The following is a 27,019-nucleotide window of genomic DNA, read 5'->3' on the forward strand; positions in this document are numbered from 1 at the left end:
AGCTCATCAGCTGTTTTAACGTTTTCAGGTTATACCTATATAATACTAACTGACAATTCTGCCCAGATTGGCATCACCTGTGAGGATCTGAGTGCCGGCCTATCAGCTCATTGGTGCAACTGTGCTTAGAAACATGCTCAGCCTAAGAGTTGAGTGAAGTTGCCACGCTAATACAATACAGCTGCGTATAGCTGCTGTCTCTGGTTCCCATACTGCTGAAGGTCTTCTCACAAGATCCCTCCAAAACACTGAGATAGTCAGTGGGGCTTTGGTTCCAAGACCACGGAGCCATTCAACCGCATATGACTAGAATTACATGCCCAAAAATCTGCTTGAGACTGGCCCCGTCTTACATAGTACGCAATACCGCACAAAATCCCATGCCGATCATCGGTGCCAGTACATTTCTTCTTCGCCGGTGTGAAGTGTGGAAACACGCACCAGCCACTACCACTCACCTAACACAGCAAGAGCGAGCTGCAGCGGGGAGTGTGACGCAACAGGCAAAAGAGCTTATTCTCTAAGTCGCTCCTTGGATTTTTCTCATTGGAAAGTGGCCCTGGTCGGAACACCCCTAGGGGAGCCTTTGCTGGATTTTCCCACCTCCAGGCAGTAGAGTTAAGGTGTAAAGCACAAATGTTGGCTGTATTGACTCTTCCTTGTTTCATGGGATTTCAGTCAGAAGGGTGCACTCGATGTCCTAGAAAGGCTTGGAGGCACTGCCTGTCCACCCAACCTCCATTTTTAATGAACTTTTTGGGCAATGAGTAGTAATATTGAAGATCTAGCTAAAAACCAAACATCTCAGCTGGATAATCTTTAACCAGCGCATCACAAAGAAAAACAGTATCTTTTGCAGAACTTGGAGGAAATGTGGACAGTTCCTTTCTGCGCAGATTTATTGGAAAGGTTTTAATAAACACAGATGTTGGGAACGGATGGCTACTGTGTAATCATGTGTAGAAAAAGCCAAGGGACAAAATATCCCTTAATGAAGACCTGCATACCATGCGATATTCCAAAACAAGTGAGGAAGAAATATGGCCAGTGTTACAAACAGACAAATCACAAAAATCCAGATACCAAGATATTTTTTTTAAACATTGTTTCTTCTCCCATCCCTCATTTGTAAGCTAAAGAAGAGCCCTGATCAGAACAAGCCTTGCTCTGAGCAACCTATACAACAGCTCAAGAGTTCAAAAGACTTACATGGCATTTGAGTCAGTTTTGTAGAGAATTATAGCCAGTTCTAAACAATGACATTTAGATGAGAAGACTCTCACTATTTCTGATATCCTTATTTTATACTTACTGGTCTTGCAAGGAGTGCACACGCATTTTAATGTCAACAGGGACACAGACGCTTATATGAACAGCTTTTGCTAGATTTTAGTCTCTGTTCTGTTCTGGTTTTGAGAGGTATAAAAAATATAAAAAAATCTCCATGAAAATATTTCTGAGGCAATGAACCCATTATTGGCCTGTGCAATTCCCAGTAACAACACTGTGATTCTGCTGTGACTAGAAATAATCCTAGATTAGCACAAATGTGTTCCCTTTTTCCAAAGAAGAGAGGAGAAAAAAATTGGACACTGAAGCAAATAAAATGTCAGAATTCCCGGCTTTTAACAGTTTTCAGTGCGAAAGTACAAATTTCAATTTTTCCTGAGGTGACTATATAATATGCTGGCAGAATATCAGAATAGCATTTTTACTGAATTCCCCCCCCCCCCTTCGTTTGGGACTTTCATTCACTAATCACAACTAAATAATCCCCAGGGAGAAGAAGTTATTTTTGCAAGTCCAATATCCTTGTTATGACAGTGAACTTTGCCGAAGAATCCAAAACTCAGGCAACTTAAGAATATATTTGTAATATTCAACAAAATAATAAATTCAGCACATGACACAGGAAATAATAATCAGATGATCTCAGCCCCAGAAGTATTTCAGTGCTGTGGAAATGCCAGGTTGGAGAGTTCATGTGGAAAAGGAAAAGCCTTGTAACTTCTCCAAACATCAGTCATCACTTCCAGATACCTCTAAATACAGCCATTCATTTCACACTGCAGGATATTGTATTGAAAAGCAAGGCAGGGCCAACACAGCACCTTCTACCACTAAATATGCACTGCACAAACCTTAGCTAAGTGTGTTTTTCCTATTTGGAATAGGGCTCTTTCATTTCCAAAAAAGAGCTTCATGCTTCTCGCAGAGCAAAATATTTATAGCCACATGCAAAAAAAAAAAAAAAAAAAAAAAAAAAAAGAGCTTGGAAAGGCAAACGCAGAGGTATTCCAAGATAGCTCCATGTCAAATATAGAATGACTCATCTACCTCTTTCAATGAAAATGTTCATCCTAGATAGATCAAAGGCACTAAGTACACCAAGCCCTTTTTGCTAAACCTGGCAAGAAAGTAAAAAGGTTTTCAATCAGCAGTCACTTAGTGGGAGGTCTGTGAACAAATGAAAGCCATAAGACGCTGGCATTTGAAAGAGACCATCCCCTACAATGCACAATAGGGACAATGTATATAATCTAAGCATAGTTTGCAAGGAATAGAAAGTCAAGATGAATATTTTTGTGCAGCTATACCAGATGCCATATGGATCTGATCTTAGCAGTTATGCATTATTTTTGCTATAGGCTTTCAAAGCTGTTCCATACTGCCCATCATTCACATGCTTTCACAGGCACGGCTTTGAAGGCTGGGACAAACGCAGCCCGGCATCTCGTTGCATATTTACTTTCAAGCCTCACACAGTCTCTGCATGGATTCCTACCAGCCTGCAATCGATCTGAATACGTCTTGCAGTAAAGTAAATGAGTCTCTGCAAACTGTTATATTCTTGTCAGGTCGTATTTTACCGCTTGGACTTCCACCCCTCCCACCACCCCCACAAAGGCTGGGCTCTGGGGGAAGGGAAACAAGAAACCACAAAACACAGGAAAGTAAAATGTCAAAGTCTAATTTAAAATAACCCTGACCTGCCGCAGTGACTTGCTTGCAGCAGAAGCACACAAGGCTAAAGATTATCTCGCACAGTGGTGGTTTGTGTTCTCCCCTGCCCCGCTCGCCGCGCCGGTCCCACGCTGCCATCCCGCGGCCGCTCCGCGCACCGAGAGCGCCGGCACCTTCCCCCGGCGGCTCACCGGCGAGGCGGGGGGGAGGGGCCGGGAAACCCCTAACGCAAGGATTTGCCTCCAAAGGAAGATGGGAGAGACCCCGCCGCTTACCTCGCTGCCTCTGAGCCGCCCGCACTCCCATTAAAACTTCTGCGTTTCTGGAGATAAACTTTCGGACCTCACCGAAACTATCTTCACCAGGTTATAATTCACGCTGCCCATTTCTACACCTCGGGGGGGCCCTTTACAGTGGCTCTAGTGCCTTAATGCAACTGGTTCATGGGAGCAGGAAGGGTCAAGCCATCAGAACTGGCTCGCAAAGCTCGTCAGTCACTAATTCAATGAGCCTGTGCAGCAACGTTTTGCTGTTTGACTGCTATGGTTCAAGCTAGGGTACCTCAACAGGGGTGTAGACAGCTTCAGTTACTTCTGCAAAGATATAGGTATCAGAGCTTCAGAAAGCAATATGCACAAGCTCTCCACAGTTTCCAGAGAAGCTGGAATTGTGTCTGGCACTTCAGAGCAACTGGTAAATTAATTAACCCTACACTAGTTCAATGGCAATAAAGCCACTGTGAAGATGAACACCACTGCCCGGATTACATGCCTGAGCGTAGATGTTGAACCCCTCCAAGGAGCCTTGAGTGGGCTGGGGCAAGCCTTGCTTCCTCAGGACTAATTTCATGGACTGCGAGTTCTTTGAGGCAGGCAGGATGTGAGCAGGCCCTCCTACGACGATTAAATATGAATTAACATCTCTGGGCAGAGTATGTTCCATCCTCAAAGGTTTAGCACTTCTGAGTAGAAAAGCCAACATCTCGTATTCCGCTCACTGAGTGCTTTACCTCACAGTTTGTGGGAAACGGAGAGAACAGCATCCTGTAAAGCTTCCTTAACTCCTTCCCAATTTTCTTTGTCCTCCTGCTTTACTAGCTGTTTACCACTTTCAGCAGCACAGAGCGCAGGCCAGGAGACCTATTTACATCCTACAGTGTGGCTAATCCATGGCCAACAAATAGCCGGAGGGATCAGTAATACACAGACTGGCCAAATCATCCCCAGTGAAGAAAGCGCTGCCAGACCACAATGCACAGCCTCCGACTCGCTCCACGCTGCGATACTATGAATACAAGTAACGGGGATGACGCAGACTTGTATTAACACCAGCCTGACCGAGGCACGGTTTCCCTCCAGCTGCCTCAGTGGTTGCTTTCCGTACACGCACATCACTGGGGCCAGGACGCCCAAACCCCAGTAGCGCAGCACTGAGAGCTCCTGCAGTTGAACAGAAAGTTTTTAGGAACTTTACACTTCATCACAAGAACGTTACAGTGAGAAAAGCTGAGTTGCAAGTTTCTTGGGTTTGGGGCCTTTTTGCTAAATTCTTGCAACTCTTTTTAAATATTAACTGTGCAGAATTGACAACAACTACTGAAGAAAAAATCCTGACACTAATTTACTTCTTAGTCATAAAGAATTCATGCATTTTGCCCTATTTTGAAACTCATTAACCAAGCGTCTGGAAGCAATTTTTCCACAACCCTCACACTTCACCAGTAACAAACAGTTTGAAATTTTCTCTGGGTAACAGTTGCCTGCAAAGCACTTAAAATTTATAAACTTCTCATACAGTTTCTGACATTTATCATTGCTAAAGTAAATGGAAGCAATGGAATCGACTATGCATCATGAGTAATATAATGCAATATTAAAGGACACCCAGTGGAGTACTTTAGAGGCTAAGGAATCTAAATCATACACTCGGTGCTGGGAAACCGTATAGGAAAATGTGCGGCACCATTTGTTGGTTGACTGTGGCTGTCACTGCTCAGTGTTATGCGAGAGCTAAGCTGCACCGCTGATGCGCAGGGTTACATAATTGACAGCAGTGATTCACTATTTATGTGAATTAGAAGAGAAAGGAACTGTGGAAAGAATTCCTAACGAGTGATCACAAGCGTCTCCACACCACCCGCCACAGCATAAGCCAAACAAAAACTTGCAGCAAGACAGGGAGATGGGCTCAGGCAAAGGAAGAGGCTAACTCATACTACCGCCATGGGGGTTCTCGAGCGGGCGGCCTGGAGCATCCCAGCTTTTGGGGGTGTCCAACTAAACAACTTAATAGAGAAGGACAGATAACAGGCACAATGCTGATGAGCACTGATGAGATCTGAAGGAGAGTCCCACCTTCATCTCTTCTAATTTCTTTTTTTGTTCTCCTCCACTGCCCTGGTACAGGTAGAAGATGCCCAGGCATTGAGTAGATGCACTGAGTAGGAGCAACAACTTCTTTGAAGGCACGTTTATGAGCATTACAATGGCCACTGTGATCTCTGCATGTCACTAGGCAGCAATCCAGACATGATTTTGGCAGGTGTGTGGCTTCCACAAGTCTTGAAAAATAAGGATACCTCATCCTTTGTGGCCACAGATTTTGTCTGGACAGAATTTGAAAGCTCGAGCCAATTGCCAGGGACTTCCAAATACGCAATAGCCTGGATACAGCAACCGATCTGCACACATGACCGCTGACATTCACAGCTGAACTCCACAGCCTACGTGTAGGTGTCTGATGCCGATCAGTTTTAGTGCACATGCCCGGGGGATGATGGGCTACACGCTCTGTGCCAATGGTACACACAGGGCTGACTTCCACCTGGGAAGGCCCAGGCAAAGGTGAAATAAATACGGTAGATACAGGAGTTTTATACATAACCTCCTCCCCACTCATTCACTGCTTTTTACATATATCCCAGGAAAATATACAGATTTTTTTGAGTATTACTTATCAGATCACACTTTGGAATTCTTTTCATTGCCCTCTTTCTGGGTTTTTATTTTATTTTTTAATATTCTCTGCATTCCTTTTCTTTCCCTCTTTTTGCTTCTTCCTTCAGTCCCACTGAAGATACACAGGATCATGACGTAAGAAATAAGTCACCCTTCCAATTCCTCTGTTCCTCCTCCAATAATCTGCAAATCCTATTAGCTGATGTGGGACACTGGGATGGATTGGGGCAGACAGAGAGGCACAGACCGAAATGCTGCCTGCTAGCGTCTGGTAGCCTGGCACTCACTGGCTGCGTGCTGCAGAGCTGTGCTGTTACTACGGAAGGGTTTTATCAGAAGGATCAGTACAAACCCTAATCATATTACAGAAATTCTAAGATGAAAATGAAAGTTTAAATTACTTGAGTGTTTATCTTCATTTGTACATATTTGGCTGTTAACAAGATGGACGCATACACAATACCACCCCCAGCTGAATTATGAGTGAATTTATGAAAGGTGAAGCAATATGAACTGAAACTGAAGGACAGCCAGCTGAGACCTCTGATCCCTGCCAGCAGAGCTACAGGAGGCATTTCTGGGGGCGATGGAAGCACCATTAACTCCACTGCTGAGGCTCAGCACCCCTTCGTTTGTGCTGATGCAAGAGTCTGTGGGACCACACTGCAAACCAGACCTCCAGACAGGGGTGGGAGGGTGTTCAAGAAAAAATATTTTTGGAGGACTCTCTACACTGCATCATGAGATCTTGGGATCTAGACCTGCTGCAGAAAAGCTATATAAATGATACATGAAGTATCAGTCGAATAAAAGTCTCAAAATATTATTTAATTCATGTTTGTGTCTTTAATATCAAAATTGATATTAATTTTTTGGTATGAAGGTCAAACAGTTCTATTGCTCTTCTGGGATAATTACATGTTATTATTAGAAAACGCACAGCTTCTGAAGTTGTGAAATTGATTTTCATAGTGCTCTGTTTTCAGTTTTTTAATAGGAAGCTTCTCATCATCACAATTACAGAAAAGAAGTTTGGAAGAAAATAGGTAAAAACAGCTAATGGCTCAAAAACACATAGCAAACAACAAATTTGAAAGTATACTTCTCCACTTTATGCTCATGATCTTTAAGAAAATCTCATTATTTTGAAGAGCATTTTTGACTTTTGAAAGCTCAGACTTGAATACCTAATATTGCTCTTCACAGCCATTTCCTTAAAATTTTACCAGAAAACATCTGCGACTGACACAGACAGCAAACAAGGAAACAAGAGTCATACAGCAAGACTGCCTCACATTTCCCTATTTTGATATTTCTATGGCATAAGCACATTTATACGTAAAGCCAGCAATGCTTTATTAGTTAACCAATAATGCGGATCACACAGTGCAGCTAGTAAGCATATCTGCTCAAAAAACCCATAGCGATTCAACTTAGCTGGCATTATTATTATTTACACACAAGACTGTAATCTTTGCTTCTAATTATAGCTGTGCCTAGCTGGGGCAGGTGGATCAAATATGAAGTTCCCAGGCAGGATGAATGTGTCAACAGGACAACATCCCTTTCAGACAATATTCAAGTCAGTCTCCCACCTATCCAGTCCGATGCCACCAAGACTAAACGCAAGATGGGTGCATGTTGCACCCTCACCAATATCCCCAATTCAGTCTGGCAGGAAGGAAAGACCAGAGGATCATTGGTTTCCCATTCCCAGCTCTACTTGACAAGCTATCTAGTCACTTCATCTCCACCTCCACATTCAACAAAGCACCATTATATGGTCCTCCCACTAGCCAGAGGGAGGTAAAAGGAAAATCCTTATGGAGTCTGTGGCCACTAAGGACTGAAATATGCAAAAGGAGTTCAAATCTCTTGCTTCCTTCTAAAAGCCAGAGATCTGTAATCAGTTGACATCTTTGTAGGGACTGTGACAACTCTTTCACTAAGCCACTCATACTACCGCTTCCCCTCTGGTGATGATCGTGTCACATGCAATACCTTTGGCACGCAGAATCACAAGAGAGGGCGAGGGACCATACTGGGACATCTGTCGTGAAAGGGACAACTAACCTTTACAACTGCTGAGGAACATGTTTTATGATTGGGCTTGTCCGAATGCAGGTCTCACGTCAACCAGAAGGTCATGGAGAGGGGGAGGCACTGATGTATCGTCCTAAATGCAGCATAGGGAGAGGCAGGAATTAGACATGCCTCACATCAGTGTAAGGTTTGCTTTCACATATACACGCATCTGCACTTGCACGCACAAAAACACACACCCACCCCATCCTATATGGGAAGCTCATGGAATGGTAAATTAGATTCTGAGCTTCTTGAAGACGTTTTGGGAAAGCATTAAAAGGAGGACATATTCTAAAAGTGTAATGTAAAAGTCTAGTCTCTATTTCTCTAAATTCCAAAATGCCAAGCCCCTGCAAGACACACACACTTTGAAAAACAAAGCACCATAAAAAGATCAAAGATCCCTCTGGGAACACATTCTCTGCAGTCTTCAAAGCCAAATGTCCCCTCACTTGCCCCCTTGTAAAGTGATTAATTTCAGCGGGAAGAATCCGCTCACAAAATCATCAAATTCATGCAGTGAAAATAAGTATTCATACAAGTTAACTCAGGGACTGTGAGCAAAACCAAGAAAACCCTCAGTATTTTTCTCTGTTCAATAGAAATAACAGGATTTATACTAATTCTCATTTTCAAGCTGCAATTGGTATTTAATCTGTTACCAGGCAGTTTTTTCTTGAGTCATTTTGCACATGGATCAGATGCAACCCCCTTTCCCTGAATTAAAGAGTAAATGAGTGCACCATCTGGCCAGCCCCTTGTCTGATTCAGCCCCAGTGCCTGCGGTGGTATTCCAAAATGTGAGGAATGCTCACCCAGTAGACTCGGTTCACATCCTCCCTCCTATTGACTAAAGCTGCTCTGTCCCCTTCTGGGCCGCTTTATATAAGAATTTGGTGGGAAGACTAGGTCTCTGAAATCTTAACCATCTTCAAATGTGCGTGTGTGTGGTCTGAGCAGGCAGCTTATGCAATGAGAAATGGGAAGCCACTAAAATGATTCTGCTTCTAAATATTTTGACCTTTATTGACATTTATAAGTAGCAGGCAGCTTAATTACCAATTAAAGGAAGTTATTAGCTACAAAAGGAGCCTGTTCTTTTTTTCCTTTATGGCTCCTTTCCCAAACCAGTGCTGTTAGATGAGATTTCTGTGGCAGGACAAGGCAAAGGAGCCCAGGAGACCCAGGCTACTTTACAGCTAACCTATACAGAAATCCTTATAGAAGTCAAAGAACTTTCATGAAGTGGATACTCCAGAGACAGCCCATTCACAATAACAGACTCTCCATTTCTGTTGGTGTTAAATCCTTGTATTACAGCACTGCCACATTTTTCTACATGGAATTGCTTGGTGGGCGTTATTGCTGGCTGGTTTTCTTTTAAGCACACCCATAAATAAGGCCTATCCAAATTGGGTTTGGTTGGTTGGTTGGTTTTTTCCATGATACGCATTTAGGGGCTGGCATGAGGAGCTGAGAATATACAAGACCTGACTACTAATCTTGATACATGCTGTTAAAACAATGGGAAGTTCTACCCCAGAGACAGATGAATTCCTACATCAAACCAAGCAGCCCCTTTAAAATCACCTGGACCCCAACTCTGCCTACAGGATAGGATGGGCTGGTAGCCCTACACACATTTATGGTTCCACCAGAGTGTTAGGATTGTTTGCTGGGTGATGGCACTCCCAAGAACATCTTAATTAGAAAATTAGACTAAGCAATGCTCTCCCAGAATTTTAGAGTATCTTTCTTTCAATAAAAACAAACTAGGAGAACAGTATACCAAAGCTGCAGTATGAGCACAGCTCTGATACCTGGTAGATATATACATATGTATGATTTTTTAAACTAAACGTGCTAATATGAATTAAAAATACCCAACCCTGTACATCCATATTATTTTCAGTTCTGTAACACATATTAATGTTGTTTTAAGAATCTTTATATATGAAGGGAGAAGCAATGTAGGTAAGACACAGAAATCCAAAGAAAGATACTTAAAACATTATTCCCTCACCGGGTGAATAATCTCAAGGTGTAACTTCCCCAGTAGCTAGGAAAGTAGCTGCACGATCCAGACTGTGTTTCAGAGTATATCAAACCCAAGACATCATAGAAGTTCGGCATTCGCCCAGGCATAGTAATTTAACTTTTCATCAACTCTCCTCCTGTTTATATCAAAAGAAGTCCCATGATACCTCCTACCAACCTCAGCTTCTGATTTTCTGACAAACTTCTGGACTCTTAAGCAAGACATTTAACACTATTTTTTTCCTTCTCTGAATTTTTTCCCCAGTTCCTCCTGGCCTTTTTTGCTCTGTATTCTTTACACCTTCTTTACTGAGTTAGCAATTCACCCTCAGTTTCAGAGGTAAAAAATAATTACTTGCAACATATTTGAAACTAAGAGTTTGATCCTGCAATCACTAAAGTCAGAGGCAACAAGGGTGTTCTGTTCAATGGGAACAGAACAGGCCCAGAGTTCCTGGACAGTATGTTTTTAATCAGGGAGCCTTCACATTTAAAAGGAAATCATTTGCATCATATTAGTATTCATTGTCCACCTACACAGGATGGGAAATTTGCTGAACAAAAAGGTTAAGTGTGCTGATGCCAAGAGGGCTTGCCCATTGCCGAGCCGGTCTCAGCAATGAAAGCGTCTCAGCTGTACCTGTTCCAGGAAATTACATCAAAAAACCTCTGCATTCATGTCTCAGGGGAGTCAGACCTGTTTCTTACGGTACATAAAAGGTCAGCTGAGATTGCTGTGTGTATTATTTTATCCCAGGAACAGTCCAAGTGTACCAAAACCAAAAATAAAGCTCAAGCGAAAGAAGGTAACGGAAGGGAAGCTGCTACAGCCCATCCGACACAGGTTACTCAAATACGTCACTTTAGATCAAGAGAAATGTCCTCCTGCAAGGTGATTATCAAGGGACCCTCGACTAGAAAAATGATACAAGAGTTCTTTGTGCCTGTTGCAAAAAAGCATATGTGGTCTTTACCGGCAAGACAGCTCTTCCCAGCCCGTGGTTCACAGAACCAGCTGGAGTCTGGGGCTACTTCTGAAGAACCTATGAAACACAACTGAGAAAGAAAAGCCTATTGTCAGAAGGCTACAACTTGCTACAGAGATGTAGCCCTCTCCACTGGAAAGTTTTAGGCACCTACAGTTCAAAAAAAGATTGCAAGTCACTTGTTTAGGTGTTTTATACAAGAGGACTTTTTTTCTTCCTATAATGTTTGATCTGATATTAGATATTAGCTCTGGTGATAAAAGACTCAAACCCCTAATTTTCCTTCCAAGAGACTTCCCAAATCTCCTCTGAGCCCTTTCCCACTGTCTTTTACTAGCTTCATTTATATTCACTGAACCATTTTTCTCCTCATCTTTCAATTTAGAGCAGAACCTGAAAGTGCAAAACTTGTCTGCTTCCAAACTTTTTTTCTTTGGATGGATCTCTGATCATGAATAGCACCCTCTTATCCTTGCACGTAGATCTGTTAAGCATGACCAGTAAAACTGGGAGCTTACAGAATGGTAAAAGTTAGAAGGGACGTCTGGAGATTGTCTAGTTACTGCCCTCCTGTCCTGGAGAGCCTACTAGAGACAGCGTGCTCTCCAATATACGTATGCTGCCTGTGACCCCTGAAAAACATGCTATCAAAATTAATCTGAGGCATAAAAAGGGATAGAAGGGGTGGGTGCATTTGAAGTGAATTTAGTCTGAGTCCTTATAATTAATTGCAGGACAGCTCAGGAAAGCTGGTGGAATACAGCAGGTATGGAGATACCTCTTCTGCTTCTTGGCAGAAGCAGCTTCTGTCAGCTTGGTTACATATAGCTCAGCACATGTCAGGTAGGATGTAAGCAAAATGTTGTAAGCACTAGAAAGTAGTTTGCCTTTGGGACAGAATTAATATAGATTGAACTGAACAAGGCAGAAAAATAATATACGGTGCTGGAAAACAAAAAGCTGTGAGCCATGATGGTGTAGGCAGACTTGCCTACTGTCTGCTTAGATTTAAAGTAGCTCTTTCCTGTGGAGATTTAAAGTAGCTCTTTCCATTGTGTAAAAGCAGCGAACTCCTCCCAGCCCCTTCAGTCCTGAATACAGAAATAATACAGGTTCATCCACCTCTTCGGTAAAAGACTCAAGAAATTATTTTTCAAGGTGGAAAACACTTTGTACTGGGTCATTTCACTGACATGTTGTGGCTGTTCAGGACCACTGAATGTCACACCCAAAAAGGCATCTTTTAGGAAAACGTCTCAAGCCTGATCCTTCTCCTTTGGCAGCTATTTCAGCAGCTTCTTCCTAACCAGCTCTTACCAGAGGGATAGAATGGGATCTCACATCCTCTGTGAACGTCTAGTTATCAAATGTCTGAGGACAAATTATATTCAAAGGTATTTTCCTAGAGATTAATAACAAGGAAAACTTGTGCAAATATCAGCCGAAGTAGCTGCTGATGTGCAGGCTCCAAAGACTTGGAAAGGCAAATCACATCCAAGCTTGCACCAGTGAACAGGTATCAGTAGGAATGAAATATTTGCCTGAATTTTGGCGACCTTGAACAATTCAATAAATCACATCACTCCACGTACGCAGCTTGATAGGAGTCAGACAGCTGCACTGCCCTTGAGAACTGGGCAGTGGGCTCTGAGAGGAAGGAAATAGCTGCCATATGCAGTAAATAAAAAGAAGTTAAAAAAAAAAATACACACATAGTTCTGCTGCAGAATCATTCCATTCAGCCTGGCTAGAAACACGGGCAGCTACAAACCGATCATTCATCTCCAACATAAACACCGATTTGGTTAGACTAGCAGTAACATAGGTTGAGATTTTTAGTAGATGACATAAATAAATGTATTTTTATATTTCCTGACCACATTAAGCTTGAAATCAGAATTCTAAAATGTGAGCCACACACTGTAAGACTTCTAATAGCCAATAAATTCAGATAGTCACAGTGAAGCAATGTTTTCTCCTTAAAGGTACATTTTGCTGCAGTGTACATAAATACAAGGGGACTTGGTTTTTTATGGATTTGCAATTATATGTAGCTGAACATGATCATTCAAAAAAGGTTAAAGTTCTCTTAGGAGGACAACAAGATGGAAACCACTTCTGAAGGCACAATCCCAGGTTCCAAATATTATTTCTACATGGAAAGACATTAGTAAGGACATGGCAGAAGGTTGGGGAAAATTAGTTTCTCTCCAAAAGGGGAGGAGAGCTAAAATATCACAGCTCAAGAACATCAATGTATTCCTCTGTTCCTATGCCACCTCTGCTACACTACGAAAGCACAAAACAAGTTCTTATCCTGCCCAGTACATCCACGTCCCATTTGTAAAGCAGGGATTATAGTGCTACGATTCCTTTAGGTGGTGTTGAAGGAATTAATGATCTTAAAGAATTACCAGTAATACTTAAGAGATTAAATACGTACATGCTAAAGGTAATTTTTAATCTCTAACCCTTACAGCACTTTAAAGTGGAGATCGGCGTTATCATCATGATATCCCACACTGGGAAACTGAATACAACAGATATAATGATTTTTTTCAGCTTCTCAGAATGGATCAGTAGCAACGTCAGGAGTGATTTTCAGGTGGTAGTTACTTGGCCATGCAACACTTTAAAAGGTATCTAAGATCCATAAAGGCTGATGTGCAGGATGATGCCCAGCAGTCAGAGAACTTAATGATGAGAGAACTTGCAGGATCACAAGGCTGAATTTCAGCACGGCGTTGCTCACCAAGCAAGCTCTGGCTGAAGGACAACAGCGCACTGCATGGACTTTGAAGGCAAGTCCTTCGATACAGAACAAAGTCGTTTAGTTTTTGGACCTACCACTTTCTGTGGGTCTCTTACAAAGAGACATGTTCCCAGTGGGGGAGCAATAAAGAGAGTCAGTGTGTACTGGCTCTACTGCCCGTTATTGACTGAATGTTGCTGGAATAGCCAAGATGAAAATATCTGAGCGCTGATGTCACTTCGATACAATTGCTTTGGAGGCTATTCAGTTTTCCTTGGGGCGCCTATTCATTTTAGGAGACTTGCTGATCTTTCTCTGATGGCTGGAGTTTTATGCCCAGAAAGAAACGAAGATGGCAGCTAAGAGCCTCACTTCACAATGAGTAAAATAATCCTTTTAAGGGAGAATTTGTCATTCCTAGCTCAGTTTGAAAACCAGCAATTGAGACTAAGTACATGGAATGTACTAGCAGAACGAATTTTAAAACACCAAGTACTTTCAAGTAGAACTTAGCTGCATGATGACAAACAAAACAAAAATAATAACTACCTCTCCACCCACCTACGTGAAGGTCGAAAAGTCAAGTATTCAAGAGCTGAAAACTCCAGAATTAAGGTTGCCTTGTGCAGTCCTAAATCACTTTTCCTGTGTGATACAATTAAAAGATATTTTTCCCCATGGCCTCACCCCATTTAGTGGGCAGGATGAACAGAGCTATTCAGTATTTCTTTTTTTACCTTTTTGAGTCAATGTGTGGCCTTGGTTTTATTTATAGCAGGCAGTTTAAACTCTTCACTGAAAACAGGATTATTCATATCCTTGTGGGTTTTAATATAATACTTATCACAGAAATATTTGCTTCAAAACACAACAAAAGTCTCATGACAAAACCCCTGCCAATGAGGTAGGATGGTAGCACGGTCCCTTCAGTCTAAATGCTTAATCAGAATCAGAGGTCCCACAAGATTGTTTTGATTAGTATGAGATCATCTGAATGTAATATAGTGTATAATATATTCTTGTTTTTAGAAAACCAGTGGTAACAAAACCCCATTTCTCTGAGAGAGAGCTGCAAAACTTCCACTGCCATGAGTTCTGCATTTGAGAAACCATCTGTTTACTTTCAGGGTCATCCATAACATTTGCAAACCTTGTTTTCCATGGTTTGAAGCGCCTCCTTCTAAGACCCCTGGGCAAATGACAAGCAAGGCCTAGTCTGGAGCCAAGCAATGTAGCAGAGTAAGACTAGAATGAAATCATTCCTAGCTCACTTGATTTTGGAAGATTCCCACCAAAATTTGCATTTTAAAAGAAATTTTAAAAATTTACCCCCGACCCCTGTTTGCAGGTGTACATACAGGTGATTATATATATATACCCCTAAAACCAAAAAAGTAGTCAATCTGATTGCAAAAAAATTAAACAACTTTATGTTTGTAGGATTTTTGTTTGAACACAACAGTGCTAATATTCTTTTCAGCAGTTAATTATCCATCAGCAAAGCTTTAAGTAAACTTTAATTCAGAGACTGCATAATCATTCTTCTCAGAAACAAGACAATTTACTTTCACCTTCTTGATTTGGATCTAAGGTACAAATCAAGTAACTCTTCTTTTGAGACATCGTCTCTGTAGAAAAAAATGTTATCTCAAGTTCTTCCATGAATATGAGACCCATTTGAGAAACACATTTTTCAAGTTTATGCAAGGCTGCAATCCCACCTGCACAACCTCTCAGTGAAATCAATTTATGATTCCCTATGTCATACTGCTTGTTTTATATTATGGTCTTAGAGAAAAATGCTTATGTTAGAAATATTTTTTTTTAAAAATTACTTACTGTTCTGACATCCATCAGGATCTCTTTATATTCTTCTGGTCCATATTGCTCATCTCAAACTGTTCCTCAATGATGCTGTCTTCAGAGGAGAGGATCTGACAGCTGAAAGAAAAATGCACAATGCTTGCAGTTTATATCCACAAGACTGGAAATTTGGCATGTCTGGAGGCTTTAGCATTATTATTATTATTACAAATATATTTTGGAATTTGTGTTTTTGGCATAACTGGAAGATTCACTGTAAGGAATGTAGCTCCTTTTTTAAAATATGTTAAATCAGCTTGGATTATTTCAAATTCAAGTACTTCAGCAATGATTGTAACTAAGATTCTTTTTTGACAGTTAACAAACATGACCTCAAGTATCACTTCGCAGTATCTTTAAAAATACCACCATTATTATCCTGGGATGTAACTACCTGAAACACTGGCGCTGCTACAACCTGTGTTGGTCAAGACAGTTTTGTTAGTTACAATGGCTTTTTTCTTTAATTCAATGGGATTTAAAAGTTTTTAAAGTTTAAGAAAACCAAACAAATCATCCCTAACTGGAACTACTATTGTCCAGCCTATCTTCACTCTGGATTTACATTCACAATGTAAGTTACTGCACTGTAAAACCTAGTGTAAGGCAAGACCTCTAATTTGTGCAGACAGAAGTTGCTGCTACTGTCTAGATGTAAGTCCATCCTCCCACCCACCATTATTCTTTAGTAGTATTAGTACTACAGCCCGATACATATCAGTTGTAGTAGCACCAGGGATCTTCCGTTGCACACATGGACTTCACTTAATTAACTAAGTGTTAAGAGCAGGGGAAAAAAAAAAGATCCTTTCCTCAAAGACATTGATGCGATTATTTTGTTGTTCTAGCACAAGGATCACCAGACAGTTTGCAGTTAAGTCTCTCAGGAAGGAAGACTGTATTTTCAGTCCTGTTTTACAGATGGGAAGCTTGAGGAGGAATGAGTTCAGTAGCAAGACACAATGAATTATGCTTTCTCTCTGAAAGTGGACATACTCAGAGTGCTGGACTGAAAGCTGACTGATCTTCCATTTTTGTAGAAATCAGCACTAAAGCTCAGAATCCATAGAAACCCACAAGCCTGATATCAGTATTTAATCCAGTTTAGAAGCACCCACTTCCTCAGCCTGATTGAGAGACTACCCCCTGTCCACCTGATGCTCTCACCTGAGCTCACAGAATTGCTCTCTGTGCAAAAATGGCTGTCAAGAATGCACACAGGCTCACTAATACACTGGGAAACAGAAGCCAATGTTGCTTCATCTACATGCCTTAGGAAGCTATGGTGATGTAACAGTTGCCACAGATACTATACAAGGTACAAATTATGGAGTATAATCATCGTACTGCCAACATCTGGTCAAGTTTAAGATGGGAAACTTATAAAGCTTCTGGTTACACCTTCTTGTGTTTTTCTGAGCTTAGATCCAATCTCAGCTTAGGGTTGGGTTTGGTTTTTTCCAAACTTTAATAAATGTATTCTCTGATTCATAGCAATGTTTCAATGAATTATTTCCATTATTCCTTTTTCACTGCCTAAAATTGATAAAAACGGTCCCGAAATTTTAACCCTTCACATCATAAACTGACAAAGACTCTCAGAATCTCATCTAAGCCATGCTGTAATTAGTTAGACTTTCTACTACTTAGCTTTGGATCAGTCCCCAAAATAATAAGGGGGCTGTGATACAGTAAAGCATTGGGCCAAATATTTCACTTTAAGAATACATTAAATCTCCCTTGGCATCACTTGGTATTCCACTTAAGAGAGAGGAATTATGGATGTTCTTAGATATTTTGCAGAATATTCTTCCCCCCACCAAGTTGCTAATGGGTACAAGTAAGGCCTCATCTCTGAAATTTATCCCTGAAAAGGCAAAAGTAAAAGCTATTGCCTTTTTTGCAGTTTTGCTTGTTTGTTTGTTTTAATAAATAAGCCTCAAGAAGCACCATGCCATGCCACCAAACAACTGTCACTATAGGAGCTCACCCCAGCTGTACAAGAATTGAGATTATCCTAGATCATCTTCACACTTCCCCCATGAGGTTTAAAAATTTACCTAGGAAATAAGGACCCCGGCAGTTTAGAAAGCAGTTCTGTGCATGTGAGTAAAGCCCTCCTTTCCTTTGCAGAGCTGACACATTGACAGATATCCCGAGGTTGCAAAGTACCTTTTACATTCCTTTGCTGCTCTTCTCCACTTGTACTGGCCAGGCAGAAAGAAACGGATCCCTACCGCTGAACTAGTATCAGTAATTCATCCATAAATAACAGATTCCCAACTCACTAGTACCCTGTGCAGCACTTTGCACTAGCATTTTTCAAAGTGGTTTGCAGAGGGGGTGGTGATCAGCTTTGGCACCTTTTCACAGGTGATGGGGCTGAGGAAGCAACCCAGGGTCAGCCTGGCACTGCCCTGACTGTCCCCAAGCTCCTCCAGTGCTGTGCAATGCTGCCTCTTGGTGGAGCACAGCTACACCCTCGGCAAGGCTCTCAGCTCTTCTCTCCAGCCTAAACCTCTACACCTGAAGCAAAACTAGTCTCGGTGTCTTTAGTTATTAAGGTGCTTTATCTGTTCACTTCCTTACAATTTCTGTCTGCCTGCTGCATGAGAAAAGGACTAACGTCATACCTTCTAGGGCAGCATTAAAGATAAAATGCCCAAGGGGTGTGTTTTAAAACTGGTAGTTAAATTGGACAGCCAGAAGCACTGAATTTGAAGGCTTCATAAGTTAAGTTGAATATCGATAGAAAGAACAATTGCATGATTTTAGTAATGAGCTAATTAAACTAATTCAATAATGAACTAATTCAACCCCTTCCAAAACACTTCATGAACTCTTATTCATTATCAGTTTACAGTGCTTGGGGACCTGCGTTAATTATCGCTATTCCTAGTTGTTATATGTACTTATGTTACGGGTGCAGTATAAAGATGGACATGGAAAAAACATATAGCTGTGCCTTTTTGTTCATACTCACAAACAGTGATGGGAAAACCTCCAAAAGCATTCTCGATGTTTTGTAGTTGTCAAGACACTTCATTTTCTCTCATTCCCAAGCTTCAGAAGCTTCCTCTTTGTGATTGCAAACAGATGATGGTAGAGCATGCAATTAGACTAATACAAGTAAATTCCAATCAGCGGTAGCCTGCAGCAGCTTCTCAGTGTTCACATCAACTGGAGGCCAACTCTTAGCATGAAGCTGTCAGCAGAAAAAGATAAATGAAAACTGATTTTTGGAAGCAAACTTCTGTGACCTTCTTCACTGCACCCAGGAGTATCTATAACATCTGTCATTTATTATACATCGTGGTTGGGATTTTCAACCATCCACTGAGCTCGGGCATTCAAACTCCAATATGCACCTTTGACTACATCAGTGCAAAGTCTCATGAGTTTTGACCATTTGGGAAAACAGTGTTCCGCAAAAGGGGGAAGTGTCTACACCTCTCTACAGGCACCAGGAAACATTATTAAGAATATACAATTTAGGAGCTTATTTGAAAATGACACCTTTAAAATTTGAGCATTTGGTACAACTAGAATAGATTCTGCAGATTTACCCCATTCTTGCCAATCTTTACAATCTTTCTTTGTAAAACAAAGATGGCAGATTCTCAAATATTTTAGTTTTTCAAAAAATGAACCCAGTAAAACCAGTGGTTAGTGATAACAGCCATTCAGGGAGCTCAGTGGGCACAAAATATAACAGCACTAGCTTTCATACTGGTGTAGGAACTGCTAAGTAACACGGTGTAAGTTTCAGAGTTACCTATTTTGATCTCATCTCAGGGATCACAGTTCAAACAGAATTATCTTCCAGACTTCTGGACATTTTCTTAATATGAAGAATATATGGTGTATATATGCAAGTTCTAAACCAGGCTTTTTAGAGCAGAATGAGTCTTTTCTGTCCTTGATCTCTTTTTACAGGCAATAAAATGCATCTCCCACATTTCCAATCACTCCTTTCTGCCTTTAGAATTCACTCGGTCATAAGAAACAGTTCTGAACATCTTCTCTATTAACAACTATATTCCCCCACTGCTTCAAGTCAAAGCAACACGACTGATTGTAAAGCAAAGCATCCTCATTTCAATTACTTCCATTTTTCTATTTTTCTCTGAAAACCAAGTCCAGGTCATTAGTACAGTTCAGCTTTAGACAAAAAGTTTCCAAAAACAGCTAACATAATGCAACGAAAGTCATTTTGTAACACAGAAAAATACAAGTACAGTTATACAAGTGTTCTTGTTCCAAGAACAATTGTAAGTGGGTTTTGTTTTGATTTTGAAAAATCTCCAATATCTCAGGGTAGTTGCAGTAGACCACACACTGGAAAAATTATGTGTTTTTCTGGTCACTGTATAATAAGAAAGGATTTTTCTCTCCAAGACAGAAAAGGCCTATTCAAGGTTGGAAAGAGAGTGCAGCTCGGAAGAATGAAGAGTCAGGAAGCTGGAGAGATAGGTTATAATTGTATGAGGATAATTTGGTTGTCTGAACAGCTGCCAGGGAATTAGGAAAGACAGCTTCTACTTTTTCATCAGCCTAGGCAAAACATAAGGGTGAAAAGAAAAAAATCAAATAAATACCAGTTTTATGGTATCTGCTGTTAGGGGTGACCCCATCTCCGGTTGTCTATCTGGAGATAAGAGGTTTTGCAACACAAAATGTAGCATAGATAGAAAATAAAGTGGGAGGATAAGTATCAGTTCGTTTAAGAGAGTGGGGTTTGTGCCAAAGTTTTTGTGATATGGTCACATAGTATTCCGCAGCAAGACAACACATAAATATCTACATCATTTATGGATGAAGATCCTCTCCAGGCTGTAGGCAAGTGAACAGCAGATAAACCCTAAACTGAGAGTCAGTTGTGACTTTCCCCTGACTTCTCAACCCACCGTAGTATGCCAGTTGCATAACCTACTTTCCAGTCATTTTACTGCAGTCATTGGGCAATTTTGGATGGACTCCACTGAGTAAATTTTTTTAATATTCTTTTTACCAATAAAACAAAATAAAAGATTTTATAGCCTTGATGTGTTTCTGGCACATTTTAAAAACTGCTGCTAATAAAACTTTTCCAAGATGTAACAGGAGGAAAAAATGACCAGGCTGTAGCAATGTAAATATCTCATGACTTTTTTTTTTTTTTTTTTGTAAAGTTGGGCTTTTATGCAGGAAACTGGGAAACAACATCACAGAAAAAGATTGCGTTAAGAAAAGAAAACCCACGTAAGCACAACTTACAGAGTGGAACAGTATCGTGTTTCCAGCAGCCTATGTTAAACACAGTTTGAAAGAATCACGTTTTCATGCACACCAAGGGCTTGCTCCTTCTAACCACTAAAGTCAGTGACAATTCACGGAATGATTTTAGTGATGCATGAGCTAGTCCCTAAAGCAGCAGACGGGCTTGTAGGTATGGCACTGGGCGGAGAGCCAAGAGACTTAAGTTCAGTTCCCAGCTTGATACAAACCCCCTGGACAATTTCTGTCCCATCTCCCTGGGCCTCAGCTTCTCATCCGCACTGAGGGGTGATGTCTCTTTGTCTACTTCCACTCTCAGTTCTCTGAATAGTCATAGTCTCTCTCCTGGCACGCCAAAGCCTGGGTGTGTTTGTTAGGTGCGATTGCGGTTTAACAAGGAATGACTAATGCCCACCCTTAATCATCACAACAACTCCAGCATCATACAGCAGTGACTCTTGTACACTGCCCTGCCCACCTTCTGCAGGACGTAAAGCATGCCAAATGTATAGCAAGTACTTCAAAATGTGCCTTAAGCACCAAACTCACCTGCAGTAGGCTGACCTATGCACACAGTACTGCCCTCTACGTGCATCACAAATCACAGAGGGCGTTAGCTGGTTCACTTTCAAGGGTCACCTCCTCCATGCCTGAAAATGGTCCATCCTGATGAGCAGGAAGTCAAGCAAGCATACCAGAAGACCTGCATGGGTGAACAAGGAGCTCGCTATAGTTTCATTCATATACTGCCCCTGATCTGAGAACTACAACGTTGTTACTTATTTTACGCTAGCAGGCAACATTTTTAATGTTAATACTCTTTTGCGAAACTGACCACGAGAGGGCACCAGTACTGCTTTAAAAAAAAAAAAAAAAAAAGAAGGTAAAACCACGTAGCTCAATAAATAAATGGGCATTTGCTTACAGACTGTATAGCTTCAAAGGCGTTGGATAGCGGTTTCCACAGCCATGTGTCACCCACCCCCAGAAAGCCCAAAAGTCAGGCAGCTCCACGGGCGCACGGCCGCAGGGAGAAAATCACCCAACTACCTAAAGCCGACAGAGCTGATGCTTTTTCTGCTTCCCCTACAAGACTCCGTTTCCTTACAGGCCCCTTTCCTTACGGTGGAAGGTTCATTGACACAGCAGTTTGTACCAACGCTGTCCAGAGCCTCCCTCTGCAGCGCCTCTGTCCTACTTCAAGCCTCCCCCACGGGAGCAGTACTTATCCCACTGCTGCTCTTGGGAGGCTCATCCCCTTCTCTCTCAGCAGAGAAAGGCTTGTCATTCCTGAAAGGCGGGTGAGCAGCAATGCCTGAAACCACACGTTTTCAGCCCAGCAAGCCCTAGCACCGAGCTTGCTCGTTTCATAGTCTTTTCAATGTGTACTATCTATGACGGGGGACTAAACGATAACTCGCAGAACTAAAAGGAGGAACAGTTATAGCTGAAGCTGAACTGCTGACCTCCAAGACTGGAAGAGTTGTTTTTTGCCACAAAGACATAATCATAAGGAATTCCTCTACAAACAAGAGAAAAGAAAAAGCTTATTATTTTTTCGAGACTGCGTCCTGAATATCCGATTCAAAATTATGCCATGTAAAAACAAAACCCTTGGCCTCACAAAATCTCCCAGGGAGATCTCCCTGCCAAATACCATCCAGGATACAGACATTTGCACCGAGAGAAAAATGTCTACAAATACCCTATTCAAGAGCAAGTGCAATTATGTATGAATGTATAGATCACTCGCAAAGCTAATTTTGCTTACAAAGGAAAATACCTCATTGCTAAAAGATTCGTATGGTTAAGCTAAACCTTTTCCTGCAGCATTGACTGTGAATACAAAAGGATTGTTCTTTTTTGTTTTGGCTGTAAGTGAACAAAATGCTGTTTTCAACTAGATGTTTCTCACGAGTTTTTGTGACAGTTGGATTAATTCCGTGCAATTATTCTGTGAAAGTAAATTTACTCTGAGTGCGCTGGTAAATTTCTGGCAGTTCAGAGGAATCTCCCAGTTGGGACACATCCACTGCGAACACCACCAGGTAAGCCAGAAATGGGGGAAAATTAAAATAACTCATTCTATAATCAGGGTAGAAAGTAAGATAGCTGCTAGAGAACAGGAGAGTCAGTTGGGTGTTTGACAGTACCAGCCTTACAGTCTAAACTCAGTAAACCTTTTTGCACTATTAGAATAGCCATTTCTTCTACTGCATTTGTAAAGGTATCTGTACTTGAGCAATTCTTGAAGTACTGAAATTATTTTTAATGCATTTATCAGGCCAAAGAGCAAAAAAAACTGTACTGATTTTTGACTCAGCTGTTATTCCTAGCTCCAAATGAGTTACCCAAAATACAAATCACATCATTACAAATGTAAAAAAAACATCATTAACACCCTAAAATATTATGAAAGCTGTGCTCTACTTTTGGAACAGAAATATCAGCACCCCTGCGAAAGCCTACACTCCTGTTCCCATGGGATTAACGCCTGGGCTACAGACAACAATGATGCACCTCACAGAACACGTTATCTGTCCTCCGTGCTTCTTTTCCCATGACTGTCAGTCATTACTATCAAGAAGATGAAGGGTAACACTAAATTTAATCTTACTGACTAGGCTCAAGAGCCAGATTTCACTGTCAATGCCTAAATTAAAATCACATGTATTTGCAATGTTTTCTATTCAAAACAAAAATACTTAAAGTATTTAGACCCTGCGATTTTTTTAAGTGGTTGTAGTCTGCTCCCTGCCCTCCCCCTGTAATCTAAATGTTCACGTTAGAAACATAGAGGTGACAATTCTTTTAATGAGAGGCTAAAGGCCTTTGATGTTGAAGCAGATACATTTTCCCAACCAGCTGTGCAGTTCCTGTGTTAATTAGGAGATACAGAATGCTCTTTAATAAGCACAGACCAAGAGGTCTCTGAAGTCATACATTTATTACATGTTCTGCAAAGTGGTTCCGTCACCTTTTGGGTTTAGCCAAACTTGGTTTTTTGCTCTTGTCAGGAACCAACCTGCAAGCAAGGCAGGTATTACACAGCCTGTTTGGCTCTGGGATCACAGATCACCAGAGGGTTGACCTACAGCCCAGAGAAGTCAAGGCAAACATTCCCACCAGGCTTTGGCTCAGGTCCGAAATTTTTACACGCAGGAGAGAGATGCTACAAAATCATGGTAAAAAGCAAGTCAGAAACAAACCGTTGCTCAGTTCTGTTTAGCCAGTCTCTCCCAGTACCATCATCTCCTAGCAGAGAAGGTGAAGGAGCACGCGGTGGGCTCACCGTGGGTCACCTCATCCTAAAGGCAGTTTTTCCACCCTCGTTCTGTCACTTGCCCCAGGGCTGCGCAAGAGGAGCTGATGAGAAGAGATGCTGTGTAAAACGCAGTTCCCTTCCTGCGTGTCGCAGAAAGACTGCAGCAAGGCTGGTGTCGTGCAGGCAGGCAGGGACGTGGTGTTGTCAGACCTTTATTTACCTGCTGTTGGGACCCCCAAGGCCATTAAACGCTGGCTCACATAAGCAGTCCAATTGATGGGCTTCGCGTGCATGCCTGATCCTGTGATTCCAGTTTGTGTTTCAAAGCTCCAGATGTATTTACTTTTTACACAATGATCCAATGCAAAATATGATTATTTTTAATTGGATAACTGTTCTACCTTTCCTCGTTTTCTTCCCCCGTCTTCAAATTCACCAACAGAGGCTCAGGAATGTAAACCAGATCCTTTGGGAACTGTATAAATTTTGTGAAAATAGTGCTGTTATACAAAGCTCTTATGAAACTTTATTTAAAGTGGTTAGAACTGGCCATCTCGCCAATAGTTTAACCTGAATTAGCAGTTAAACACATAGTGCATACATAGTAGCATTTTAAATCAATACTGGAACTGGATAAAAGGGGCGTAATCAAGATAAAAGCTGCAATTATTAAAACTGAAACAATTGCAAGTATTAACTTTCCTTTTCGATTTCCACAAGGTTTGGTTTTGTTACATATTTAGGTGCCAAGATGCCAGCAGCATAATCACTTTGCTTTCTTGCTCCCACTAACCATCACTGTTTGCAGGGTTTTAGTTACTGACACTGGTGGGACAGTTTGAAATACAAAACAAAATAGCCACCAGCAAAGAGACTTTTAGAATATAGTAAAGATAAGTAACATTATGGAAAATAGGCTGGGAATGCTTCTAATAGTTATAATTTTGTACTTCATTCTTCTTTCATTTTCATCACCCTGCCAGAAGCTTAACTGTATCTTCCACTTAGCCCAAGTACTGCTTTTAGCCTTCAATGAAAATAGTACCCATTCAGCAGAAAAAATAAGCTTTTTGCTTTTGATCAGCCTAAGCCGACTCTGTAGAGGAGCAATACTTGACAATGCTCTTCTATTTTATCAGGTGGGAACTCGCAGAGAAAACTTTGCAGTGATGAAATTAACAGCGATGAAGACTTACATTTTGAGAATATGGTATACGCTTGTGCCGTTAATACAGCTGAATACAGCTGAGGATTTCCCGTGGACAAAGAATAATCCAGGCTCTTTCTATTATGGCACTTTTCCAGCTGGTACTTTTGAACTACAGTTGATTATGGCTTTTCTAATGCTCGAGATCTACTTGTATGTTTGCACAAGAAAGCTACCAAAAGATTTCCCTTGTCCTTCCAGCGAAACGGCAGAAATAAAAAAATCAGACTTTTGCAGAATACATACTTAATATCATGTTTTGCACCTAGTCCTGGAAATACAAGGATTCACATAACCCTGCATTTCATATAGTCACTTAAAATAGTAAATGCTAATAGATTAATATTTCACATCCAGAGCTCCCTTTCCTATCTGTGATTGAATAAGATGCACAGTGTAACAAATTACACCTGAGAACTCTTCTCCTTTGTCATAAATTATCTACAACTTATGCAGAATTATAAACTAAAAATATCCTTTGTTATGGAGCTAACTTAAGAAATTAACATGAGTGAAATAATTGTGTGGGTTTGTTTCAAGCTGTTTAGTATTATCTAATTCACTCTTCAGTACTGCTTTAATGAAACCTTGTCCCTTCTGCAACATATACACACTCGCATATTTCATTCAAGCAAAATCAGAAAAAAAAAGATACAGGCACTGGTTTGTTTTCGTGCTCCAGTTTTTAAGTGGCTTATGAAATGGATTAATTATGTCCTTTTGTATAAGACTAGGAAACTAATCCAGAATCTTTCTGTATATTTTACATAAAACCAGCTAAACCTGTAATCGTGAAAAAAAAACTATAAAAACTAGCAGACAGAAATGATGTGGGAACCTAATTTTTTCTTACAGTAAGACATTTCTGCCACACTATCAATGCACTACCTCATCACTGTAAAATAATAGTAACAAGGTTTAATATATGAAAGAACTAGATTCCTTTTTCAGTGCATCAGAAAAGGATGCCTTTAGAGTATACCACATTTTCAGACAGTCCCTCTTTATGCACCGATAAAGTTTCACATAGAAAACATTGCCCTCTTGTTCAGTAGCCATGCAATCATGCACATTTCACACCAAGCTATGCAGCTGTGAAGGTGTATTAATTACTTTCTCATATGAAAATTTAGTACGAAGACCAGTTTTGCAGGAAAATATTTAAATCATAACTCACTTCTTTTTACCTTTAGGCTTTTTATGGGGCGTTGGAAGCTCTGCATACCAGACTGAAGGGGCCTGGGATAAAGATGGGAAAGGACCGAGTATCTGGGATGCTTTTACTCACCAGAAAGGAAAGGTCTTTAGAAATGAAACAGGAGATTCAGCATGTGATGGCTACTACAAAGTTAAGGTATCATTAAAGAGGAACTATCCTTCTAGAAACGTTCTGAAGCCATTTCATGATATTGATTTCCCATTTTGAAATAACAGCAAGGATGAAATGCTTTAGTTGCTCATTTAACTTCGGAAGTGAAGGGATGCTATTTTCAATTAGTTCAGTAAAATCTTCTTTCACAACTATCTCACAGAATGAATAATACCACAGCATTTCCCAAACACATCTCAGTTTTTCAGGATTTTTGTGTCCAAAGAAATATTCTAAATTTTGTGGGAAGTCCAAAGGCTTAGTTAGAACAACAATGA

The 27,019-nt window shown here is 40.9% G+C and overlaps 1 protein-coding gene across 1 annotated transcript in view; it reads left to right on the forward strand.

Annotated features, from left to right (window-relative positions):
- The window catches only part of LCTL (lactase-like), a 169,270-nt gene that overhangs the window by 134,504 nt on the left and 7,747 nt on the right, over nt 1–27,019 (forward strand). Inside the window, exons 2-3 of the mRNA XM_009887325.1 lie at nt 25,305–25,473; nt 26,566–26,726. Coding sequence (XP_009885627.1) covers nt 25,305–25,473; nt 26,566–26,726 — 330 coding nt within the window. The remainder of the gene's footprint in view (nt 1–25,304; nt 25,474–26,565; nt 26,727–27,019) is intronic.

The sequence above is a fragment of the Charadrius vociferus genome, unplaced genomic scaffold, assembly GCF_000708025.1.
Source record: "Charadrius vociferus isolate BGI_N301 unplaced genomic scaffold, ASM70802v2 scaffold190, whole genome shotgun sequence".
Lineage (NCBI taxonomy): Eukaryota > Metazoa > Chordata > Aves > Charadriiformes > Charadriidae > Charadrius > Charadrius vociferus.